We start from the raw sequence: 23,658 nt of genomic DNA, 5'->3' as shown, positions 1-23,658 counted from the left end.
GAATATCACTCGGTACGCTACAAAGGCCTCAATACAACAGAGGCTTAGTGCTACCAGACATCGAAGGCTACTATTGGGCAGCCCATTTAATTGCCATAAATGACTCTGTTCCACTAGACCACCCTACATACCGCCTTTAGAGAATACTATTAGAGAAACATTCACACCTCCGCTATCTATATGGGGGACCCCCACATGCCTTAGATGTCAGGGAGAACTGGGTACGCTCATCCACATTATATGGGATGCCATTGCATACAGACATACTGGACGGAGATTGTTGCAGAGCTTTCTCAAGTACTGGAAGAACGACTCCCACTGGGCCCAAATTAATACTCCTCGGCATCCCTAATGACATAGACCGCCCGAGCCAAACTTACCTTTTGCGCATTGGGACTTTGGGTGGCCAAACAAGACGTGGCAAGATACTGGGATGCATTGGAGATACCATCACTGCAGGAATGGAGCCAAGGTATGGATTTGTATATGGCAGCAGAAAAGGTGAAATATCAAAGCAAGGGATTCCCTTGCAAATTCAGAAAGATCTGAGGTTGATGGAGGGTGTATTATGGCATGGAACACAAGGATGATGGAATTGCTTCATGTGGGGGGCGCACAGAAACAAGGGTCCACACAATTAAAGAATTACACAGCCTTTTGTCTCTATATGACCTGTAAGGTTTGCTATTATGTAATAGGAGATTGCTGTGGGTCTAATGGTAGTTTCCAGGTATGTGAACGACTATTTTGATACATTCATGATGCATGAGAATGTATTCATGCGCTTTTTGCACGGACTTGTATTCATCTTGGTAAAAAAAAACAAATATATTTAAACAAATATATAAATAATAATAATAAACTTAACAAAGTACCAGATTTAATATGCCTCTCATCTGTACAAATATCTAACAATAAAAATGCCATCTTAACCAATGTGAGAATTTTTTTTTAAAGAGTGATAGTCTCGATTTGCAATAAATTTGTTTTTTTTTTTAAATGGCATCATGTTTAGGTTCAACCTAGGACATGCTCATCAGTTGGAATACTTATTTATTTATTTGCAAAGTTTTATATAGCGCTGGCTAGACCCGGAGGTATCGGAGCTCTTTACATGAGGATCAGCGAGTTACAGGATACATAGTTAAATCATTTGCATCAGCGAGTTACAGGATACATAGTAACATCAGTTAGAATCAAAGGAATCACCGAGGAGGGAGGAAGGGGAGGGAAGGAGACACAACCGGGGGACACAAGGAAAACAATGTCAGATGACTGGCTGGGTAGGTGACGGCCAAGGGGTCAGACTCCTCTATAGCTGCACAGGACAGCTCCAAAAGGCATCGGCCAAGGTTGCTCGGGCTCCGTGGTAGATACAAACAGTTTTGGTATCCGCCCAGGGGGCGGCATCATAGTTCCATCGAGCCCACTGAGCACACATAGAGAGCCCAGAAGAGCTAAGGCTAAGGCCAGTTCACAAAGGGCTTCAACAGTAGTAAGGTTTCATTAGAGGGACGACTTCAGCAGGGGTTGGTGCAGCCAGCAAGCTCTACATAGTCCTGATAAGGGTGGGTATAAGTCTTACCTCAGGAACACTTTGAGGTGTCCTCAGTGGGAAGGGTAGTCAGGAGGGCACAGCAGAGGGTCAGAGGTCCAGAGATGGGCTGAAGGCTGCATTGAGGCCAGATAACGGTGAGTGGGAGCCCTGCTCTAGCCTCAATTGAAAGTGCTCTCAGCGGGAAGGATCGTCGGCAGGGGCACAAGTGGAGGTCAGAGATCAGAGATTGGCTAGAGGCTGCGTTGAGGCACAGTGAGATTAGTTAGGTCTCAAGATTGTGCGGCCGCAACACAGTGGGCGCCCCCAGAACGGCCAGGCGCAGTGAGGTTGAAGGCATGACCGGGGAGATCTGGTCACTGCCATTTTGATGAGCACTTCTCAATGGCTGAGGAGATCTGGTCACCTCCATATTAATTTAATCTTATTAATTGTAATTTAAACTTACTGAGCGCTGATCGATGGCAGCAGCTGAGCATCATATTGGCCCGATCTGCGAAACTCTATAGATTTGGCAGCCGGTGTGTAGAAAAACATGCTGTAGCAAACACTGCGGGGGTCCTCAGACGGCCAGGTGCACGGAGGTTAGGCAAGTCTGGGGACACCGCCATCTTGTAGAGCCCTGATCGTCGGCAGTGATTAACTCCTCGTCATTCCGCAGAATAGTTGGCAAGCTGCGTTGAGGTGCATAGTGGGGAGTGGGAAGTGGAAGGCCAGATCCGGAGGTCGGGAAACAGCTCAACCCTCGGCCAGTAAACATGTCCATTTAACGCCCCTCAGACTATTCCAATCTGGGGCATCGCCATTTTGTGTCTGAATTGTCACAAATGTAAGATTGATGATTTAAAAATGTCAAATTCTCTGCCTACATTTAGCGAACTAATCATGTGGCATCTTATGAGGGCTTCGAGTTGGCCTACATACACCATTATTGGCCTAAGGGTCACCATGACACACTTAACGGAGGAAATCTTCTAAAGGGATTTGACCATATCTCTTCCTTGAAGCACCTCATCGTTGAAGATTTAGCGTGGGTATGGTTCGAAACCTTGTTCCCAAATGCAAGCACATAAGCTACCATTACAGGCTGGAGGAGGGAGGGCCACAGGGATGCCATCCTAGCTGGAATATTTTTTTTGCAGACTGGGGGATTCAACTCTCAATGCCAGAGGCACTGAAATATCCATTTGTTCTTCTACCACGTTTCAGCTCAGAAATGCAAGCATTTTGAGTGGCACAACTGGTGGTAATCACAGTCTGGCCTCTGCAATAACCAAGAACGTAACCCCCCTAACAGTATCATGTTTGAAAAATCAGAGGAAGGTACACTACTATAGTTCAACCAGTCAGAGCAAAGAATGGGGTGGCTCGCACAGACCCTAACAACAAGACTGGAGTACCATCCCTAGCCTCACAAAAGCCCATCAACCCCAACTCTGAGGACACATTTTGTACCTTGTCTCACAATAGGATCATGGTACGTGGCCGGCCTTAAGAGCATTAGGCCAAGCAAGCATTAGCCTACCTGGAGAAGAATGACATCCTGGGTTTCCCAATGACCAAAGCCCTGGCTCCATCAATGATACAGGGTTACTATGAAATCTTGAAGCCGGCGTCACTTCTCAGCCTCTTTGGCCGTCCCTCAGGAGAGGAGGCCTATCCATATTTATCAAACATATGATGAAGGTAGAGGTTATGCCAATTATGCTCAGCTCTCCAGTTTTAGAAGCAGTCACCATCAGGGAAATAAAAATCAAGCACAAACCAACAGCTTTGTTGCTACTAAATTGCTACCTTAATGCACCAAACTCTCAAAGCGGACTCTGATAGAAGATCTGTGTGACGTGGGAGGTCTTTTCATAGACTTTCCGACCTTCGGAATCATGCTCTCTGCTAGTTTCAATATTGGCAGGCTGGGGGACACAAGCGAACCGCTCACCTTCTCCAAAGAGCAAGAAAGGATGAAAGACGGTCTGTTGACTTACAAACTGATCTTGGCACATAAGCAGTTTGAAGCACAAGGAAACCACCTGCTGTTTTCCCCTACCCGCAGAGGAATCTCGACAATTGACGCTGTTCTTATGTCAAAGGGTCTAGTCGAGCTGCTTGCAAATTTCACGATAGGCAATAGACGAGAAAATTATCACTACCCTCTGGGCCTTACCCTTGGGATAACTTCAACTAAAGCGGAAACAAGCAATGTGTGCCTCTCAACAGGGCTGGAATCGGTGCACCTTGTGAAAAGAATCAAGTGGCGGCCAGAACATAACTCTATAGTCACTGCCTGGTGAGAGAATCTAGATGCCGAGAAACCTCCCACATGCCCATCGATCACGCTTCGGGTATGGGACTGCCTCATAGATTATTTAAGAGCCTCTCTGTAGAACCATGACAGCAAACCGGCCTGCTCAAGGAACGGCAGGGAAGGAAGGCCACAATTTCAGTACAACAAAGCCTTTGTCTCCACCTGAAGATCCTTATGTAAGGCCCTGCGAGCTTACAAGCAAAACCCTATAGAAAATTCTGATGTAATGAGCAAAGGTCTTCCAAATGCTTAATTTTTTTTAATGAGGCTCGCTTTTGGGAGTAAATTAATAAATTTAAAAAACATGAGTTATAAGGAAAAATGGAGTTTCGGAGGGGGCTTGGATAAGGCATGTGAAGGAGTTATACACACTTAAGAGACACCGTTTCTGTCAAATAGTACTGACGACCGCAGTAGAGCCAAATCAAAGCGCAAACTTGGAACTAACTCCACTGACAAGGCCAGGAAAATGATCAGGCTCATGAAAACAGATGGAGCGCCGTGCCCAAATGGTCTTCCAGCTAGTATACTCAAAAGTGCATCTGAAGAGTGGTCCAGGCTGCTAACCCCCCTCTTTGACCATGATATAGTCCCGGATGCGGGGAGGGGATCTATTCAGTGCCTAATATATAGGAAAGGGGACCAGACTAAAGCTTCAAATTACCGCATAATTGGACTCCTGGATGAGACGTAACCCTTCGCTCGAGTCTTGCTCAAATAATTGTTGCCTGGGTAGTTGAACGCAAAGTCCCTCTGTTTTTTCAGACAGGCTTCCCGGCGACTGCATCCAAAGTAGATAATATCACTGCACTATCATTCTTGAGTCATTGAGCTACACAAAGCAATCAGTTACCACTCTTTTGCTGTTTTATAGACTACGGTGCAGCCTTTGATAGGGTGGACCGGGCAATCCTATGGAGGAAACTTGGGGCGTCCCCCTAAAATTGTATGGGCAATAATTTCATTATACACGGGTACCTCGGGCCGTGTGAAAGTCAGGGCTTGCACCGTTACACCCAAAATTAGCACAACTCGTGGCCTGAAGCAGAGTTGTTTCCTCACGCCACTCCTATTTAACTCGTACACTGCTGACTTAGGGAAGTATATGGAGAGTGGCTGCCTAGTATACTCCCCAAACATAGGCCAACCAAACTTCATATTAGCCAATATGCATGTGATATTGTGATAATTGACCACACCAAAGCAGGTATTCAATGGGCCCTGAATGCTCTAAAGGCCGTCAACGTGGAAAATGACCTCAGGGTAAACCAGGACTAGACAATGGTTCTCATTTTTGTAAGACACAGAAATAGGAAACAACTCTAGTGGTACCTGGGCAGCAGTGTCATCAACACTGCCGGAAAATATAATTGCCTGGGAGTCCGATTAGCTGACAATACCAAACACACCACACATGTTAAAACTCTGATCAAGAAAGGGCAGCAATCAATTGATTTTAACACTCAGTAGTGCGTCTGCCGCACCCATTCTCAGTGTTATAAACGCGACTCTCCTCCCAGCCCTACAGTAGGGGCATCAAGCTTACCCAGACGCCTTGGCTTATGCTCTGGAGGTTATTCACTGTATCACTTACAGGAAAATCTTCCAGCGGCCACGCTTTATCTGACGGTCTAGGTTAAGACTGGATTTCGGCCTGGTGAAACAATCTCTCTAGTCTAGACTGTAAAGCTGCCCTATTGAAATATTTCATCTGGGTCACGAAACTCCCTGACAACTTGTTAAAGGGACACCTGAAAGACATCACTACCTGCAGGGCGCCATTAAGTCTCTAAACATAGAGAAAACAGCTCTGAAAATGTGGACATACCCTACACACTGTGGAAAAAAGAAATTAACAGTGAATTAAAGGACATTTCAACAGTTCCTAGTTGGTGGGGAAGCCGCAACAATACCTATTTGAAACTCTAAACAAGCAGACCCGCAGGTCGATCCTGTACATAAGGATTTTAGGGCTACCAGTGAAAGACTTTAACCCTGCCTGGGCCAGCCAAGGAGGAGCTGGGGAATAAAGGCTGTGCAGCTACAAATATGAATCATGACTGCACCTACTGTGTGTTGCCCCAAATTAGACTCGACTAGGAGGCAACTGTTGAAGCCGATCTTCTTGGCCCAAGGGGTCCATATGTGCCAAGAAGCGTCCACGTTCTGCTTTACACAGTCTGCCCCATGGGTCCTGTCAAGATGCGGAAAATGTGTTGATTAACTCAGGTCATTGCTTCACCCACAAGCCGTTGGCACTGCCAGTCAAACATAATTCCAAAAGCAGATAACACACTACTTCAACTAAACTAGAATTGATCTGCGGTATTAGGGTGGTCATGGCGAACCAAATTGGGTATGGTTGTGCCCACGGACATGCTCAATTTGGGTTACATACAGAAGTAGTCAACATGCAACCTGGCCTGATAGGGTTGGACTGCTCGTGAATGAAAAGTGCTAACAACTGCATAATGGTATAGGAATAGGCTACTTTTACCGTTCTAATTTGGTGTGGCTGATAGCGGAGATGTGAGTGGATAGATTAATATCACCGCTATCCCACCAGCTTAGGGACAAGAGCAGCAAAAAGCTACTTTTAGTTCAGTTAACCAGAAATTCCAGACAATCTTATTTTTGTGATGTTGGTTCACACTTGTATGTTTTTAAGAAGGGTTTGTATCAATTTCTGCACTTAACAAGGCACTTTGGTAACATATATTAGCTCCTCCAGAGGTAATCCAATTAGTTTTAAGAGAAGTTCGGGTAATGGCTCCACACTTTAATATTTTTAGCATGGTTTTAGTAATCCTCTGCAATTTAATAGGGAAATCCTGATAATACATGTTATAAGCTCCCTGCAGAGGAAATTAACTTGCTCTTAGTCAGGCCCGCACTAGCACTGTTGCACTTTAACACAGAGGTGGACATGTGGCTCAGATGTCATAAGATGGGTCTCTCTTTAACAGAATATCCGCGAACGTGGGCGCTGCCGTGAATATTCTACCAAAAACATATAAACAGTGCCTTCAGACATAATCTTGAACTTTGTAGTCACGCTAGTGTGAGTTTATTCATACCAATGTATTCTGTTGTCTTTGTCTCTATGCTGTTATGGTTTTTATTAACTAAACAATAAATGAAACAAAACTTTCTATAAGTGTAATTTCCAAAATAGTAATATAAAATCCGACTTGGACAACAAGCTGGATTTTAAAATTCATTGACCCATTGTTCTAGCTTTTGCCAATCTGAATTTACCACTTAATAAAGGTAGTAATATGGACCAGGTTTAACCTAAGGGAGCTCCAGCATTGCCACAGTGAAAAACGACTTTGCCAGGACATGTACAACATTAAATATACATGTCCTACTTATTAAATACCAAGCATCATGCCCTATGAGCTTTAAAAGGTCTAATTAAGTACTACTACAAATGAGGGTCAAGGCCTGGCAAAAGGTTTGTTTTGCAATAAATGTGAAGTTTAGCCTGCACTCACAAGTATTCTCATTGACTTGTTCTCTTCTGTTTGTAATCAAATTATGTGTGCTGCCTCGTGACGGAGCCTGCTTGTCTCCGTTATTGACTATGTCTCTTAAAAGTACACCACTTAGTGTACTCAACACGGTGCACACTACTGTCAGACCCAACAATTGTGCACACCGTGTTGAGTATACCGAGTGCTGTACTCCTACTGGACATAACTAGTTCTGTAGTCCACAAGTAGCATTCAGTTTACACCAGGTACCTGTAGTACCATATATTAGGGACATATAAGTAACTTAAATGTGCCGATCAGAGGGAATACCAATTTTGCCAAATTTAGGAGTGGAGCACAAGCACTTTGCCTCAGGTTAGCAGGGGTAAAGTGCACAGAGTCCTACAGCCAACAAAAATAGAGTAAAATAAAAAGGAAAAAAATCCTGGGTGAGCCTGGAGGAAGGGCACATTTCCAACATTTTCCTTGCTTGATTTTTAAATAGCTTTTGGCAATAGATGGTGTCAGGATCTTAAAACTTATCCAACTACAATTTGGGCTTATATGACCAAGTTCTAATCTGGTTCTTGTGCTACCTCCTTAATCAAAGCCACTTGGTCAAAATTGTAAGCAATTGCTTGTCAGTATCCTGACAATCTGTTACCTACCTCAAGGCTGAGTTCCGGCTCTACTGCTATTTAACCTCAAAGCACTAATCCGTTCTCTGAGAGCGATCTCCTATCTCTTGTACTTTCCTATGAACCCTCTCCCAAGAATTCCCTAACTTCTTCTCAGATGACCATACCTACTATCCCTCTCAATCGATTTAGATATGCGAGACACAACAGCAGAGGGGTCATCGTTAACAACCTTAGTAGTGTCCCTCTCTCCCAGGACCCATCATTTTCCCTCATCACACCTCATCTTAAATGCACACTCCTCAACTGTAGATCTGCCTCTAGACATACAGCGGATACAGCTGACCTCATCATCTCACAGGAACTAGCCCTGCTAATGTTAACCGAAACCTGGCTTACAGAATCCTCCACCCCACTTATTGACATTCTAGTTCCCCCTAACTACGACATCATCAGTTTGGACAGAATCGATAAAATAGGGGGAGGTATATCCTGTATACATTGTAGTAACATCACTGTTAAGAGATCCATTTCCCCAGTTTTCCCCTCTTGCGAATACATTTGCCTTGACATTAGCAGCAACGGCAAACCAGCTTGCTCGCTGCACATTGTTTATCATCCACCAGGTGACAACCTCATCTTCACCGAACACCTCATGGATATGATTTCAACCAACAGCTTGCGGCAAACTACCCAAATATTCCTTGGTGATTTCAATCTCCACTGGAACGACAGCAACGACGCAGTGGTCAACAGTCTTGAAAACTTCATTGACGATCTAGCCCTCACCCAAATCTGCAATAGCCCTACTCATAATAAAGGCTCCATATTGGATCTAATAATCTCCAAAAGCGACATCATCCAATTAGAGGCGATACAACCCTGCGACTGGTCGGACCACCATATTATCACCTTTTTCTTCAAGGAAACAGTCAAATTCAACTCGGTTCAGTCATCAAAACCAAAAATTTGGAAAAGAGACCTAAAAAAACTCAACCCCAAAACACTACCCTCCTCAAGCTACAACCTTCTTCGCCCACCAGCTGGTACCTCAGACGTCAACTATCTCACCAACCACTACCTCAACTCTATGACCTCGATAATTAATGAAGTAGCCCCCTTTCAACTAAAGAGTTTCCACTAAAGACTCTAAGGCCTGGTACATTGGCCTACTTAACGAAGATAGACGCTCGCTTGGAACCCTCGAACAAAACTGGAAATCAGTCCCATCTACTAATCACCTTAAGTTATTAAGGAAGAAGAGAAATGCCTAAAAAGATCAAGCACACTAAAGCAGACTTCTTCAGCCACCAACTAGACCAAGCTAGAAATTGCCCAAAAACTAACTCTTCGAGTTAATCAAAACTCAATCTAAGGAAGCAACTCAACGGCTAATAGACGCAGTCAGACCACATCCCACCTGTGAAGAATTTTCCGCCTTCTTCAATCAGAAGACTGAAAACATCGAGAAGGATCTTCTAAATGATCTATTAATGTACTCGGTGCCACATTTGCAAACATCACTTCCAACTTCCCCACTCCTAAGCCCCTCAAAGCTGGAACTTAAGAACGAAGCAGCCTGGTCATCCTTCAATACCTACACTGAAGAGGCTTTTGTGCATGATTCTCAATGCCCTGAAACCTTCCAACCACCACATTGATCCACTCCCTGCCAACGCTGTTAAAGACTTAACCCCTTGGCTTCTATCCCTATGGACCAAAATCATCAATAGCTCACTGCAACATGGCCGCATCCCAGACTCCCTTGAGGTCGGACAGGTTTCATCCATCCTAAAGAAACCAACAGCGGATCCCTTGGACCTTAACAACTACAGTGGAGAAGTGTGGCTAAATGGTTAGAGCAGGCAGACCTTGATGCAGAGCTCTGGCCAGGTACCAGGGTTCGATTCCCGCCTCGGCGGGTCTCCGGCTCATTAATTCCCCTGACTGGATATTCTCGCCTCAGTGCCTGTTCTGATCATGGGTCCCACGCTGCAACTCTGGGCAATAGCTTGCTTAGTCTCCACAACGGCCCCAAAAGCGCTGGGATGCCTGGCTGCACCTGGGGGGTGCCCAGGAGTGGACATTTCCCAGGAAAGCCAGGAAGGGTTCCTAAGCGGTATACGGACAGCGCCGGGACACCTCCGGTGGAGGAAGCGGTGCGCTTTACAAATTCCGACATTTACATTTTTACATTTTACCGTCCTATATCTAATATTCCTACCTTGACCAAATGACTTGAAAAATGTGAAAACCACCAACTGACTAAACATATTGATCATTTTGACCTCCTTAACAATCACCAATCAGGCTTCAGAGCGGGTCACAGCACTGAATCAGCCATGACGCACATTATCGACGATGCGCTACAAATCCTTGACCAGAACGGTTAATGCTTACTCATCCTACTAGACCTTTCTTCAGCCTTTGATACGGTCAAACATGAGAATCTGCTAGATCTTCTCAAACTTAGAATGGGTCTTTCAGGTCAGTGTTAAATTGGTTTATTTCTTTTCTCCATAATCGAACACAAAAAATCTTGGTCAACACCCTATCCAAACCAGTACCAGTAGGTTGGGAATCCCGAAAGGGTCCTCATTATCCCCGGCACTGTTCAATCTGTTCATGGAACCACTCACCGAAATTCTACAGTGCAATACCATATGTACGCTGACGATACACAGCTGTATCTGAAGATCAACACTCTAGAAGACATTAAACGGCTTAACACCACACTCACGATCACACAGACATGGCTGGCAGAAAACCATCTCAAACTGAATGTTCAATAAAACAAATTCCTCCTTATTGCTTCACCCGCCAAAATCCCCTCTATGCATGACTTGATCCAACATCTTACTGCACTACACGTCCAACCCACCATTGTTGACTTTGCGAAATCGTTGGGAATAACTCTTAACAACAATCTCACCATGCAAAAACACATTAGCAACGCCACAAAAGGAGCAAACTTCCAGTTAAACACTCTGAGGAAGTTGAAACCCTTCCTGCCAGTCAATGATTTCAAGCTGGCTGTACAAGCTCTAGTTATACCTCGTATGGACTATGGAGGTGCATCTTTATGTGGCCTTCCAAATGCTTTGACAGCTCCCCTTAGAGCCTCACTGAACGCAGCTGCGAGACTCATCACTGGCTCGAAAAGAACCTCCCACATTTCCCCAGACTTAAAATCCCTGAATTGGTCCCGTCGGAAGCAAGAATTTATCTCAAAATTGCGTGCATGACACATAAGGGCTTACACTACAATGCACCCAGCTACCTCGCACAGAAATTGACAATCTCTGGTGGATCAAGGTCCTCAAGGAGTGCAGACAACCTATTACTGAAACCTCAAAAATTCAACAAGAGGAAGACATATAAACTAACCTTTTCGTGAATGGCGCCAAGGATTTGGAATACTCTTCCTCCAGAAATCAGATTAAATGCCTCCACTGTCTCTTTCAAAAAGGAAGTTAAAGCGATTCTCATGGCAAAATTCACCTGATTAAGACTAAGTAACGCTGAAGATGCATTAGTACCCTTTCTAGTACCTCACTCTTATGTCTAAGACCCAACTTAACACCTTGTCACATGTTTCTGACCCAATTTGTAACAACCTTATGTTCATGTTATGTACTCCACGTTTATCATCTATTATGTTATGCGAGACTTCCCCCTCATTTATTGTTATGTATACCCTGCGTTGTTTATTGAAAAGCACTCTGATATCTGCAAGGATCTTGTCGGCGCTATATAAAACCTTCAAAATAAATAAATGTTGAGCACTGACACTGACGGCTTCCCTCTCCAAAAGAATTTTATGTCAAATAATTTCCTAATCTGTAGCATACATAAGACAAACTTTCTACTTATCTTCCCCACAAACAAAAACAAACTGGACAAAGATCTTCTGAATCAACTTTCCATTAAAAACTCTGCTCCAATCCTCGCTTTGACTGCTGAATCCTTAGTTGTCCCTGTTGATGACACCCTCACTCCAATACCTTACATCAATAAACTGGTTAGTCTGCAAACTTCATCTTTTAATGCCCTGGAAAAAATGATACCTCTCCTGCAGCCCACACTCTAATCCTGTCCTGTCTGGACTTTGGAAATGCAATTCTCACTGGAGTTTTTATGTCTTCTCTCACTTCCATCAATACTGTTTTCCATGCGGAGGTTCAGCTGATCTCATCAACTAAGTACCTTGATGCAGACTAGAATACACTGATAGGCTGTCTTGTTCACAAGCCCATTCAGGTCAACACCTCTCCCTACCTGAACCCACCATGCCTCCTTCCCTAGGAACCCTTTTCTTCACCTGGTGCTACATGTATGGCTGGCTACGTGTAATGTATAGTTGAATGGAGCAGCAGGTCGTATATTGGTTTTGCTCTATAGTCCTTTAATCCCAAAGAAGGTGCTTACACACCACGAAGACCTCTTTAAATTTAGACAACTGCGACGTTGTCACCACCCAAATCAGGTATGACATCTGGTGAACTTAGGTCAGAGAAGGAAAGCTTGAGTTCACCAAAGGGTTTTAAAAAAAGTAGACACTTTTGCAGCAAATTAAACATTTTTATTTATTCTTACGAGAAGCGGGTCTTGTATCGTAGCTGTCAATGGTGAGGGTACCTTTAACTGCTTGTTATTCCTGTTGTTTTGCTGTGAAAATGGCATACCCTATAACTTACCAACATGCAACAGGCTTACTCTAACCTTTTAGTTGCTTTTAATATATTCCACTGAAACATCTGGTTGCAAGATTGCATAAATATAGGAAATGTACTCAACTTCTTGAATTATTATTATTATTATTATTTATAGGCTTATAACGCGCCGGCATCACACCCGAAGGTGTATCTCCGCGCGGAGCTGTGAGGTGAACAGGTCGAGAGGACTCCTCCTAGAATAGTGCTGTCTTTAGGCATTTCCTGAAAGCTGAGTGACTCGGGCATTCTCTAAGGGAGAGGGGGAGGTTGTTCCATAGGCGTGGGCCCATGATGGAGAGGGCGCGGCCTCCCTGTCTGGTCTTGTAATGTCTGGGAACCTGAAGTAACAGTTGGTTGCTGGACCTCAGGGTGCGGGATGGACGGTGATAAACAAATTTATCCGCCAAGTAATGGGGTCCCAGATTGTGTAAACTCTTGTGTATCACACAGCAAATTTTGAATTCCACCCGTTTCCGGATGGGAAGCCAGTGAAGGGCCTTGAGGAGGGGGAGGGACGGCGTTCTGGGGGGGGTGTTGGTTACAAGCCGTGCCGCGGTGTTCTGCACCACCTGCAGTTTATTGAGCACTCCTTCATTGGCAGCTAAAAGTAGGCCATTACAATAGTCCAGGCGGCTCAAAACGAGGGCCTGGACCAGGGTCTTCCGAGTGTCGTCTGGTAGAAGGGGGAACACCTTCCGAAGGAGGCCAATAATGTGGAAGCAGGACCCTGCAGTGGTGCTGGCATGATGAAAAAGGGTAAGGTCATGGTCTAGACGAACCCCCAGGTTTTTTACTACCTGTTTAGGGAGCGGGGCCTGACCCAGGCTGGAAGGCCACCAATCTGGGGTCCAGAGGATTCTCGCCTCCCCGAATAACATGACCTCAGACTTTCCCACATTGCACTGTAGAAAGTTCTTGGCCATCCAGCATTGAATATGGCACAAGTACATGCAAGCTATGCCATTAATTAGCATTTCAGATGGGGATCTGCTAATTTGATTAAATTGTGCAGGGACCTATTCCCTCAGGGTGGACATTGAATGGGCTTTGTAGGAGTCATATAATTTCTACCATAGAAATAAACGTATTTTTTAAATTTGACATTAGTAATGTTTTGTTTCCCCAACCATTTATATTTGCAAATATTAGTAAAGTAGTTATTAGTTAATGTTATAGACACACATTTGCTGTGTTGAAAAAGATAGATATATTCTAATATTGCAAGCATATTTTAGAGGTTGACAATGGTCCTAGCTTTCTTACCCCTTTGACGGCCTTTTATTTGGAGTTGTGGCTTGCTGCAGTGGATATTGTGCCCATGCACTTTCACTACACATTGGTGCTGAATGGAGTTAGTATTATCACTTCCAAAGCTTACTACAGGAAACCGTAATCTGCATTGTGAGTTTTGTTTTTTGTTTTTTTATAAACGTCTGTAGAACATCTCAAGGTTATGTTTTGTTAGGGATTTCCCATGGTACACACAAATGTGTTTCAAAAATGTACGGGAAGAACAGAGGTATGCACGATCATTTTCAGGATATCACTTCTTGAAGCACTTCGATGCAGATTAATGGATAAGTGTGCTTCAGAATTATTAGTGTAATATACCGGTCCGTTTAATAAGGCAGATAGATATACATGACCCCTTATATGGATATATTTTTATTTCAATGTCAAAAGAAATGTATAATATGGTGAAAAGAAACCTGTGTCTTTTCGTTCTCCAGTATTCTGAAACCCTACATCATGGACCGTCGAAATGTTTAATATTTAGGATTGATTATCTATGCAATGTTTCTGATGACTTTTTTGTGACTGAACTGTTGAGGAGGAAAATTATAATGTATTTTTCGGATCATATAATCACTTTTGTGAAACATGGTCCTCTCTTTTTAAAGTATGTTAATGTTGACATACAATTCATTTGTATGCAAGTTTATTTTATGATCTGAAATTATTGTAAAGTTATAAAACTATACAGCAAAATTAAAGTTTATTTATTTTGACAGTTTTGTATAGCGCGAACAAGACCCTTGCGGGTATCAGAGCGCTTAGTAGTGCAGATATATCGACATAAAAAAGTTAAAATACAATGAATTAGGTGAATAAAGTAATGGTAAACCTTAGAGATCAGCACATATATACAAGAGAGTATAAATGATTCAGGTGAATTTGGCCAGGAGAATCGATTTAACTTCTTTTTTGAAAAAAGCTGCGGATGGATTAAGTTTCGTTTCTAGGGGCAAAGGCATTCCAAATCCTAGGAGCCATTCCTGAGAAGGTACGATTGTATGTTTTCTTCTTGGAGAAGCGTTGTGATTTAAGTAGAAGATTGTTAGAGCTCCTAGTAGATCTGTTACCACCTGAAAGTACAAGTTTCTCCGCTAGGTAGCTCGGTGTTTTGTGATGTAAGGCCTTATGTGTCATACAGGCAATTTTCAAATGGATTCTGGCCTCAAAAGGTAGCCAGTTGAGGGCACGATGGTCGGGGGGAAATGTGTTTGTTTTGGAGCCTGTGATGAGTCTGGCGGCTGTATTGATTGAGGAACGGTCGTTGATCCTGGCAGGCCGCAAAGAGCAACACTCCCATAATCCACTCTGGGTAATACCAGAGATTGAACTGCCTGTTTAAAGTCACTTGCCGGTATGAAAGGTTTCAATTTTCTCAGTGTATTCATCCGGAAATTAGCTCCTTTCGTTGCAGCGCTGAATTGCTTCTGCATATTTAGCTTATTGTCTAGGGTTATTTCTAGTGATTTTGCGGAATCAATGATGAGAGGTTGACCATCGAGTCCTGTAATGTGCTTCATCCACTCGCGAATGATGGTTGTTTGGTTGGGAGGAGCGATTAAGAGAAATTCTGTTTTTAGGGTGTTTAGTTTTAGATGGTTCTTTGCCAGCCAGATCTGAGTTTTATGTAGTGTTGTATTAAGAGATTTGATGTCTTTAAGTGCGTGGACCTTAATGTAGAGTTGTGTGTCGTCGGCATACATGTGATATTGGATATTTGAGGAGTTGAGAATCTCAGTGAGTGGTTCCATAAACAGATTGTAGAGTGTCCGGATGAGGGAGGAACCCTGGGGTACTCCCAAAGTGACTGGGGAGGAGTTAGATAACGATTGATTAATCTTGAATCTTTGTGTTCTGTTTTGGAGGAAGGAAGTGAACCAGTTTAATACTGTACCAGATAGTCCCATCCTGTGTTTCAAGAGGTCTAGTAGGTTGTTATGTTTGACTGTGTCGAAGGCTGAGGATAAGTCAAGCAGGATTAGCTGGCAGGCCTTGTTTTGATCCAATATTTGTAATGCGTCATCGATTATGTGGGTTATGGCTGATTCTGTTCTGTGCCCTGATCGAAAGCCTTATTGAATTGATCAAGCAGGTTGAAGTGGTCTTTGTGATTACTGAGCTGCACGTGGACAAATTTTTCTAGTAGTTTGGCCAGGGTCGAGATGTTTGAAATTGGGCGATAGTTATTCAGGTCAGATGGGTCCGCCGATGGTTTCTTTAGGATGGGGGATACTTGACCAGCTATGAGGATGTCTGAGATGATTCCTTGTAGAAGAGAGGTGTTTATAATCCTAGTCCATAGGGGCACTAGCGATGGAGTGAAGGTTTTTTACGTGGGTTGCTGGGAGAGAGTCTGTGAAGTGGTTGGAGGGATTCAGGGCCGTGAGCATTTTTAAGATAGTTTCTTCGTTGAAAAAGCTAAAGTCAGTCCAGGAGGTATTGTTCTTGAGTTCCAGCTTTGTAGAGCAGATCATTGGGGTGCCTGGTGTGGCCAGTGAGGCTCTCATGTGTGAGTCGGTATGGGATAATAGATCGTTAGGCAGGTCTGTCTTTAAGTTTTCAGTCTTTGTTGTGAAAAAGGATGCAAGCTCCTCGCAATTGGGGAGTGTTTCAGGATTAGCTTGGGGGAAGTGGGAGACACCCTTAGATTGAGCTTTGATTATTTTGAACAGTCTTTCGGGACGATTCTTGGCTTGGTCTAATTGTTGACGAAAGAAGTCAGCTTTTGATCGTCTAATCTTTCTATAATAGGAATTTCTCGTTCTTCCTAGCAATTTGAGGTGGACAGCGGATGGATCGGCTCTTAATTGTCTTTCAATTGTTCTTAGTGATCTTCTGTCTTCGTTTAGCCTACCATCATACCAGGGGTTTGATTATTTTGCGGTAACTCTTTTCAGATGTAGGGGATCTAAGTTGTCTAGTACCTGGTTCATAGAGTGAAAGTAGTGATTAGTCAGATCATGTACATCCTTAAATCCATCGAGTGGGGGTGTGAGGGTGTGACTAGCGGTTGTGAGAGAAGCAGGGTTAATGTTTTCTTGGTTCCTCTTCCAAATTTTCGTTCTTGTAGGTTGGACAGAGAGTAGTTTGACTTCTTCATTGATGTGGAAAGTAATTATGTGATGGTCAGACCAGTCGCCAGGAAGGATGGATATCAGCTGGGTAGAGTTTGTTTTGGCAATTACTAGGACAAGGATTGAACCCTTTTCAAGGGTGGGGCTGTCACAGACTTGGGACAAATTAAGGTCGGACAGAAAAGCTTTGAGGCTATTGAACTCTGGGTTGTCAGGATCATTCCAGTTGAGGTTGAAGTCCCCCGGGAAGATCTGAGCATTTTGTTTTCCGACATTTGCAGCTAGGATATCCATTACATGTTCGATATAGATGGGGCTGTTTCCAGGAGGGTGGTAAAAAGAATGCAGAGAGCATAGAGGCTTATTATTGTTCGCGATGTTTAGGCAAAGGTACTCACAGGAGAACAGCGCCGGTGAGTTGGTGCGGTTCACAGAGAGGTAGTTCCTATGGCCTATTAAGACTATCTAGTCTTGTAATGTGATAGTTAGGGGGAACTAGTATGTCTAAGAGGGGCGTGGATGAATCATTTAGCCACGTTTCCGTTAGAATTATGAGATCAGGTTCGTTAGATATTATGAGGTCAGCTATATCAGTGGCATGACGTGCTGCCGATCTACAGTTTAGTAGATTACATTTTAGGTGGGTCCTGGTGGGAGTAGTGTTGTGGTTGTGAAGGATGGGTACCCTCGTGAGGTTATTTTCAACAATTCCTCTGGGAGTATGTCTCGAAACTCTAGAGGCATTGGGGTGGATGGGTTGGATACAGGACAGTTTTGCAGGTTGTCCGTCTGTGCAGGTTCATGGGGAGGGGATGAGAGTTCATAGGAGTGAAGTAGGGAGGTAAGATCTTTCGGTGATATGGGGATTATTTTCCTAGTAGGACGTGATAGGGCATTAGGGTAAGGTACTGTTTTCCATCTGAGGGGAAGCTGAGGTGGGGGGCTAATGCATGGCCGATGGATGCATTTCGTTCGTGGTTTGTGTTGTTGCAGAATCAGGTCGTAAAGGGATTGGAAGTCCTCTTTGATTTGATGTAGGGATAGTAGTATCACATCAAGCCTGTGGTCAGAAGTAGGGGCTACCGTGTTAATAGCCTGCACTGTGGTTAGGTGAGGAGGGGTTATTACTTGTGTGGATCCCAGGGGCGTGTCGTGGGCTAGTTTGAGATATGGAGGTTTACCAATGTGATAGTCCTTGGGGGGGTGGAGGGGGGAGGGGACGTGGCGGGGTATTGATGCATACTTTGGTAGGATCTGATTTGATGTATGGCAGTGTTTCTGGGTGGTAGTCACTGGAACGGGGGAAGTACAGAGGGGGTGGGAGGGAGTGTTGATGTGCGCTGGAGGCAGAGGGACCGTGAGGATCGTAGTGTGAGGAGATGGGGCTGTGGGCTGATCAGGAGTAGGTTTGTAAGGAGAGATTAGAGCCGAGTCTGCAGTGAGGTTACTGGGTATGGAAAGGGAAAGTTGCCTTACAGTTCACTGAATATTATTATTGCCATATACTCTTTCCAATGTCAGCTTGAGACCATGATAAATAGCCAGGTTAGTCCATCTATAGTAGGGGTTGCACCTAGGAGGGGGGGAGAAATGCACTCCATTTTATACACACTTGTGACAGGAAGATACTTTGTAGTTCTGGTGATATAGTAGATGTGAAACTCTTAAGCATATAATGATGTAGGGGATCAGGATCTTCTGTGGATGTTCAAATCCAGCATTTAAATTCATTCAAACTGCACCAAATGGGGTCTCGCCTCTTTTGAAAGCGTGAGTGAGGAGGTTCCCAGTTATATTGGGATCACAGGATAAAGCGTCTTTCAAGAGGCATGCTTTCAGTTTTCTTTGAGGTTAAGCAAGGCGCATGTGAATGACCCTGTGTAACTCATTCATCCCACAGAAAAAGTCATAATTGAAGAAGTCCAACAAAAAACAGATGAAACTCCCAAAATGAATATGGAATTTCCTTCAACCACAATGTCCATTCCCCTCTCTTGTGCTTTATTCTTCTCCATGTTATACTGTTCAAATAAGGTCCATCATCCTGTCAGTAATACATACTCTGGATGTTGTCTTAACCTGTATCATAAGGTATAGCTTGGGTCATTGAAATTCTCTGCATGTGCTGGCTGCTCCTTTATGTAGGCCTTTAACCCCCATACTTGTTGTATTTTTACTCCTCAACTTCCATCATTACTTTGATCTTGAGATTACTTATTCAGTAATTTAGTGCTGTGGTTTATAGCCGTTCGAGTACTTTTCATCTTTATTTCATGTGTTTCTTTCAATGTTTTCAATTTCGTGTAACTGTATATTAATGCGTCTTTTATTAGCATACAATATCTCACAAGTGCAACTTTTTATCCTCCATGTATCCAAGTATGTTTATTTTAAATTCTTTTCAATATTTCTTTCAGATAAGTTTAATACATATGTCACTTTGAAAGTACAAAATGTGAAAAGCACTACAGTTGCAGTGAGAGGAGGCCAACCATGTTGGGAGCAAGACTTCATGTTGTAAGTAATTTCTACAAAGTATAGCACAGGCATATTGTCTAATATGTACATGATACTTTACTTGTATGTTCTGTACATTTTTACACAAGGGTTAAAATGTTGGTTTTCACATCATACATGCTATCTAGATGCCACTTATAGACTACAGAATTGTCTTCTGCAACAAACTCAGGTTAACAACCACATATAGCTGTGCAGAAAGCACTGCTAATTTGTTTAAGGTTCAAAATGTTCAGGTTATATTAGTTTGGTGAACAATAGTTGGATTTGAGGTTAAAAATCGCTGGCACTTGACTGTCTTAATTATTTAATCTGCTTAGCTCTTGTCTCTCGGGGAAATCTGGGATAAAATTTACCTGTTACATCGGGGCCCGTCTCCCTCAAAAGCCTCAGTCTCCCACTCTTCCAATGCCTCCTACTGTGATAATCTCGGTCTGGGATCTAATTCATTCATGCGAGTTAGTAAATTGTGCAGAATTCTCCCATTTAATGTACCATACACTGGAAATGCCAATATACCATCATCTTTAGTGTATTCTATCCCATTTTCTAACCATACACAAGTGTGGTAGCCTCTTTCTATCATCATATATGATGCAGGCGTTTTCGGTGGTGGAATAATAATTCCTTCTCTCGTTTTAATGATCTTATCTTTTTTTAAATAATTCTTCATTTTCTGCAGGAATTACATGTTTCCCTTTTTCTCCATACATGATATATGGTCTTCCTCTAATATACTGTTCTTGGGCAAATCCTAGGTATCTTCTTTCAGGGTGATTTCCTATAAATGCTGGATCTAGTTGCCACATATAATCACCGTTGTCTATTACCGCTGAAATTTTAATTATTTGCAATTTAATCGATTGTTTACTTCACTTAAATACTTCTCCAATATCAGCCCGTCTTTAATTTTAATGACCAACCAACATTTGTTTTACAAAACCTGTTAACCAATGTTTTCATGACTTTTCTGTGACGTGAGTTCTCACTCTCTAAACTCACCCCTCTTTTACATTACCTCAGCTACACACCTGCTGTTTCAACCTAGCCCATGCAAAAACAACAGTTGATGGACAGAATGCAGACCAATATCATTCAGTCACCCCAGTACAGAGATCTGGGCCTAAATCCATTGTTTTTTTGCTCACCATACCATTCCAGTTTGAACCTAGCCATATGCAAATACGTCTTCGACCCTGTGCCCCATGGCAACAGTCCTGCCCAAACTCGTGAGCCGGGAGAGGAATAGACAGCTGGTGACTCTGCCCGCTTATTACCGCTTATATTGCACTGAGCTTTATTCAGGAGAAATATCATTGTGGAAATCATTTTACAGCGCCGTATTTTTAAATTGCATTTTCGTGTTGTGATGACTTGTTTATTTTAATCTGATACCTCTTACCTGGTGCAGAGGTCCACGAGGGCTCCCCGGGTGTGATTAGACACCAAAGGGAGGGTTGCACTACCGAGCAGCTACCCGGACGGACGCCATCTTGGTGGTCCAGGGTTAGCGCTCTAGACTTTGTCCCCGGAGATAGATTTAAACAGGGCTGGCGAGAACGGGCAGCGGACATGCGCAGCGGGCGCGCCAAAGGCCAGCCGTCTGCGCCCGTCCGCGCTTAGCGCCATGAACCCTAGTGGGAGGCTACATAAGATCACATATAAGGCAGATACATTGAAAAAACTGAATGGGCTAGGGAGAAAACCCAAATGTATGATTTTAAATCCGGATAAGGGGGTACCATTAAGCCTGTGTGCCTGTTCATACTAATGTCCCCCATTGAGGCCTTATCTAGAACAATTCTAGGAAAAGATAAAGCAGGGGTGCTAAATTTTGACTGCCTCCTTTTGAATGCCAGGTCGCTGGTAAAGCACAGCCTGGAATGTGCTTTGCTAATTCAGGAAGAAAACATTAAAATTGCTTTTGTGACCGAATCATGGACTGATGCGGCCTCAGGCCCGGACTTGGTGATAGCCACTCCCGCTGGTTACCTTAGTTACACAAGAAATCGCCCACTGAGAAAAGGGGGGGGTTGGCAGTAATATATCATAACTCTCAACACCACTGTGGATGGATGTGAAGCAGTAGCGTTTAACTTTACCTTGGTTAATCATCATTCATTCAATGGTTGCTTAGTCTACAGACCCCCAGGGCCTAAAAATATGTTCCTGAGCTCGGTGGGAAGTATACTGAAGGAGGGGTTATGCTCAAAGGCCTTTACGGTCTTGGGGGATTTTAATTTCCATTTGGAAAACCTCCTGGATACGGACACCAACGCACTCATTGAACTGATGGATGGTGCCGAGCTTAAACAACTGGTTAGGGGACCTACGCACAATGCTGGCCACACCCTGGATGGGCTTTTTTCGAACCACCCTACTTTGGAATTTACTAAATCTATCCCGGTTACCTGGACTGATTACAGGGCATTGTTATTGCCATCTCAGTGCCAAAATCCCAAAGGGGGGGAGGGGTGTCCGCCCAAAGTAGCCAGGACATGTAGGGCCTGGAACAAAGTTGAGGGTAGAGCACTGGAAGATCTTCTGCTCTCCTCTAAGGAGCCTCTCCCATCAGAGGTTGAGGCGGCGGCCCTGGCTCATACAAGCTGGATTGAAAAAGCCTGTGCCATCCTTGCTCCACCTAAACTGCGTCTCCTGGCTAGAGCCCAGCCCTCAGCACCGTGGTTTTCTGAGGAATTAAGACATCAAAAAAAACTGGAAAGGTTGTGGTGTAAGGAATAAAGGGAGAGTGATAGAACGCTTCTCAAACAAAGCCTTCTATCATACAAAAAAAATGGTGGGGAGGGCAAAACAGGATTACTATACTAATCGCATAAACCTCGCTAAGAACTCTGCGAAGGAACTGTTCATAACGGTGTCCGCTTTGGCTGCCCCGACACCTGCAGCCATCCCCGCGAGTCCTGAATTATGTGAAGTACTTGCCAAATTCTTTTTAGGGAAAGTGGAGACTATCTTTAAAGCCTTCTCTAGCCTAGAGAGGTCGAACTGCCTTGCGAATGCACCAGAAAATGAAATGGAGCTTACAGTAGGGCAAAAATTAGATTGCTTTTCACCAGTAAATGGTGAAGAAATCACGCGTTTATCGCTAGAGGCAAGATCAGGCGCTCCGTCAGATCCTTGCCCTGTGGCTGTGATTAAACGGGCCTAAGGTCCGATAGTTACATCGCTGGTGACTGTCTTTAATAATATGCTTATGACAGGAGGCTTTCCATCTTGTTGGAAACATGCCTCTATTCTGCCCCTACTCAAGAAAACAAATTTGGATATCAGGGACCCAAATAACTACCGCCCAATAGCGAGGCTTCCTCTACCAGCCAAATTAATAGAAAAGGTCTTGAATACTCAATTAAGCTCCTTCCTCTGAGCCACTCAAACACTTGATCCCTCCCAACATGGCTTTAGAGCCAACCATAGCACGGAATCCGCCCTCATTAAAACAACTGAGGAGATTAAAGCGGTGTCCGATGCGGGAGGGAGGGCTGCTCTGGTGTTGTTGGACCACTCCGCGGCCTTCGACACGGTCCACCATGGGATCTTACTTGACCGTCTGATGGCTTGCGGAGTACATGGAAAGGCGTTTGACATACTTAAAGCCTTCCTGTCCAGTAGAGTCCAAAGCGTGGCGCTAGGAGACTATGAATCAAAACCTTTCATCTTGCCCTGTGGAGTTCCTCAGGGCTCGTCCCTAAGCCCCACGTTATTCAATATCTATGTCAGCTCATTGGCACCAGTAATTCGGGCCTTCGGCTTTGATCTTACATCATACGCTGACGACACCCAGATCGTGGTGTCTTTACTGCCAGGGATGGAAGAAGGAGTTGCAAGGAATTTTCAAGACTGTATGCTAGCGGCCGGAAACTGGATGGCAGTTAACTGCCTCAAACTAAATTCAGCAAAAACTGAAGTTATAGTGTTTGGGTCTAATACTAACTTTTGGAGTCCGAATTGGTGGCTAGAGCGGATGGTCAAGGTGCCTACCCCCATGGCTAAGGTGAAAAACCTGGGGGTACTGATCGATGATCAACTTAACTTTCGTCCCCAAGTCAATGCGTTGTCTTCCTCTA

The 23,658-nt window shown here is 43.9% G+C and overlaps 1 protein-coding gene across 6 annotated transcripts in view; it reads left to right on the top strand.

Annotated features, from left to right (window-relative positions):
• UNC13B (unc-13 homolog B) overlaps positions 1-23,658 on the top strand; it is a 3,555,093-nt gene that overhangs the window by 740,503 nt on the left and 2,790,932 nt on the right. For all 6 annotated transcript variants that reach the window (XM_078674667.1, XM_078674666.1, XM_078674664.1 and 3 more), the window contains exon 3: positions 19,474-19,573. In XM_078674667.1, the coding sequence (XP_078530793.1) occupies positions 19,474-19,573 (100 nt within the window). The remainder of the gene's footprint in view (positions 1-19,473; positions 19,574-23,658) is intronic.

This window comes from Lissotriton helveticus, chromosome 2_1, assembly GCF_964261635.1.
Source record: "Lissotriton helveticus chromosome 2_1, aLisHel1.1, whole genome shotgun sequence".
In the NCBI taxonomy this organism is placed as follows: Eukaryota; Metazoa; Chordata; class Amphibia; order Caudata; family Salamandridae; genus Lissotriton; species Lissotriton helveticus.
This window is presented reverse-complemented; position numbering and strand designations above follow the sequence as displayed.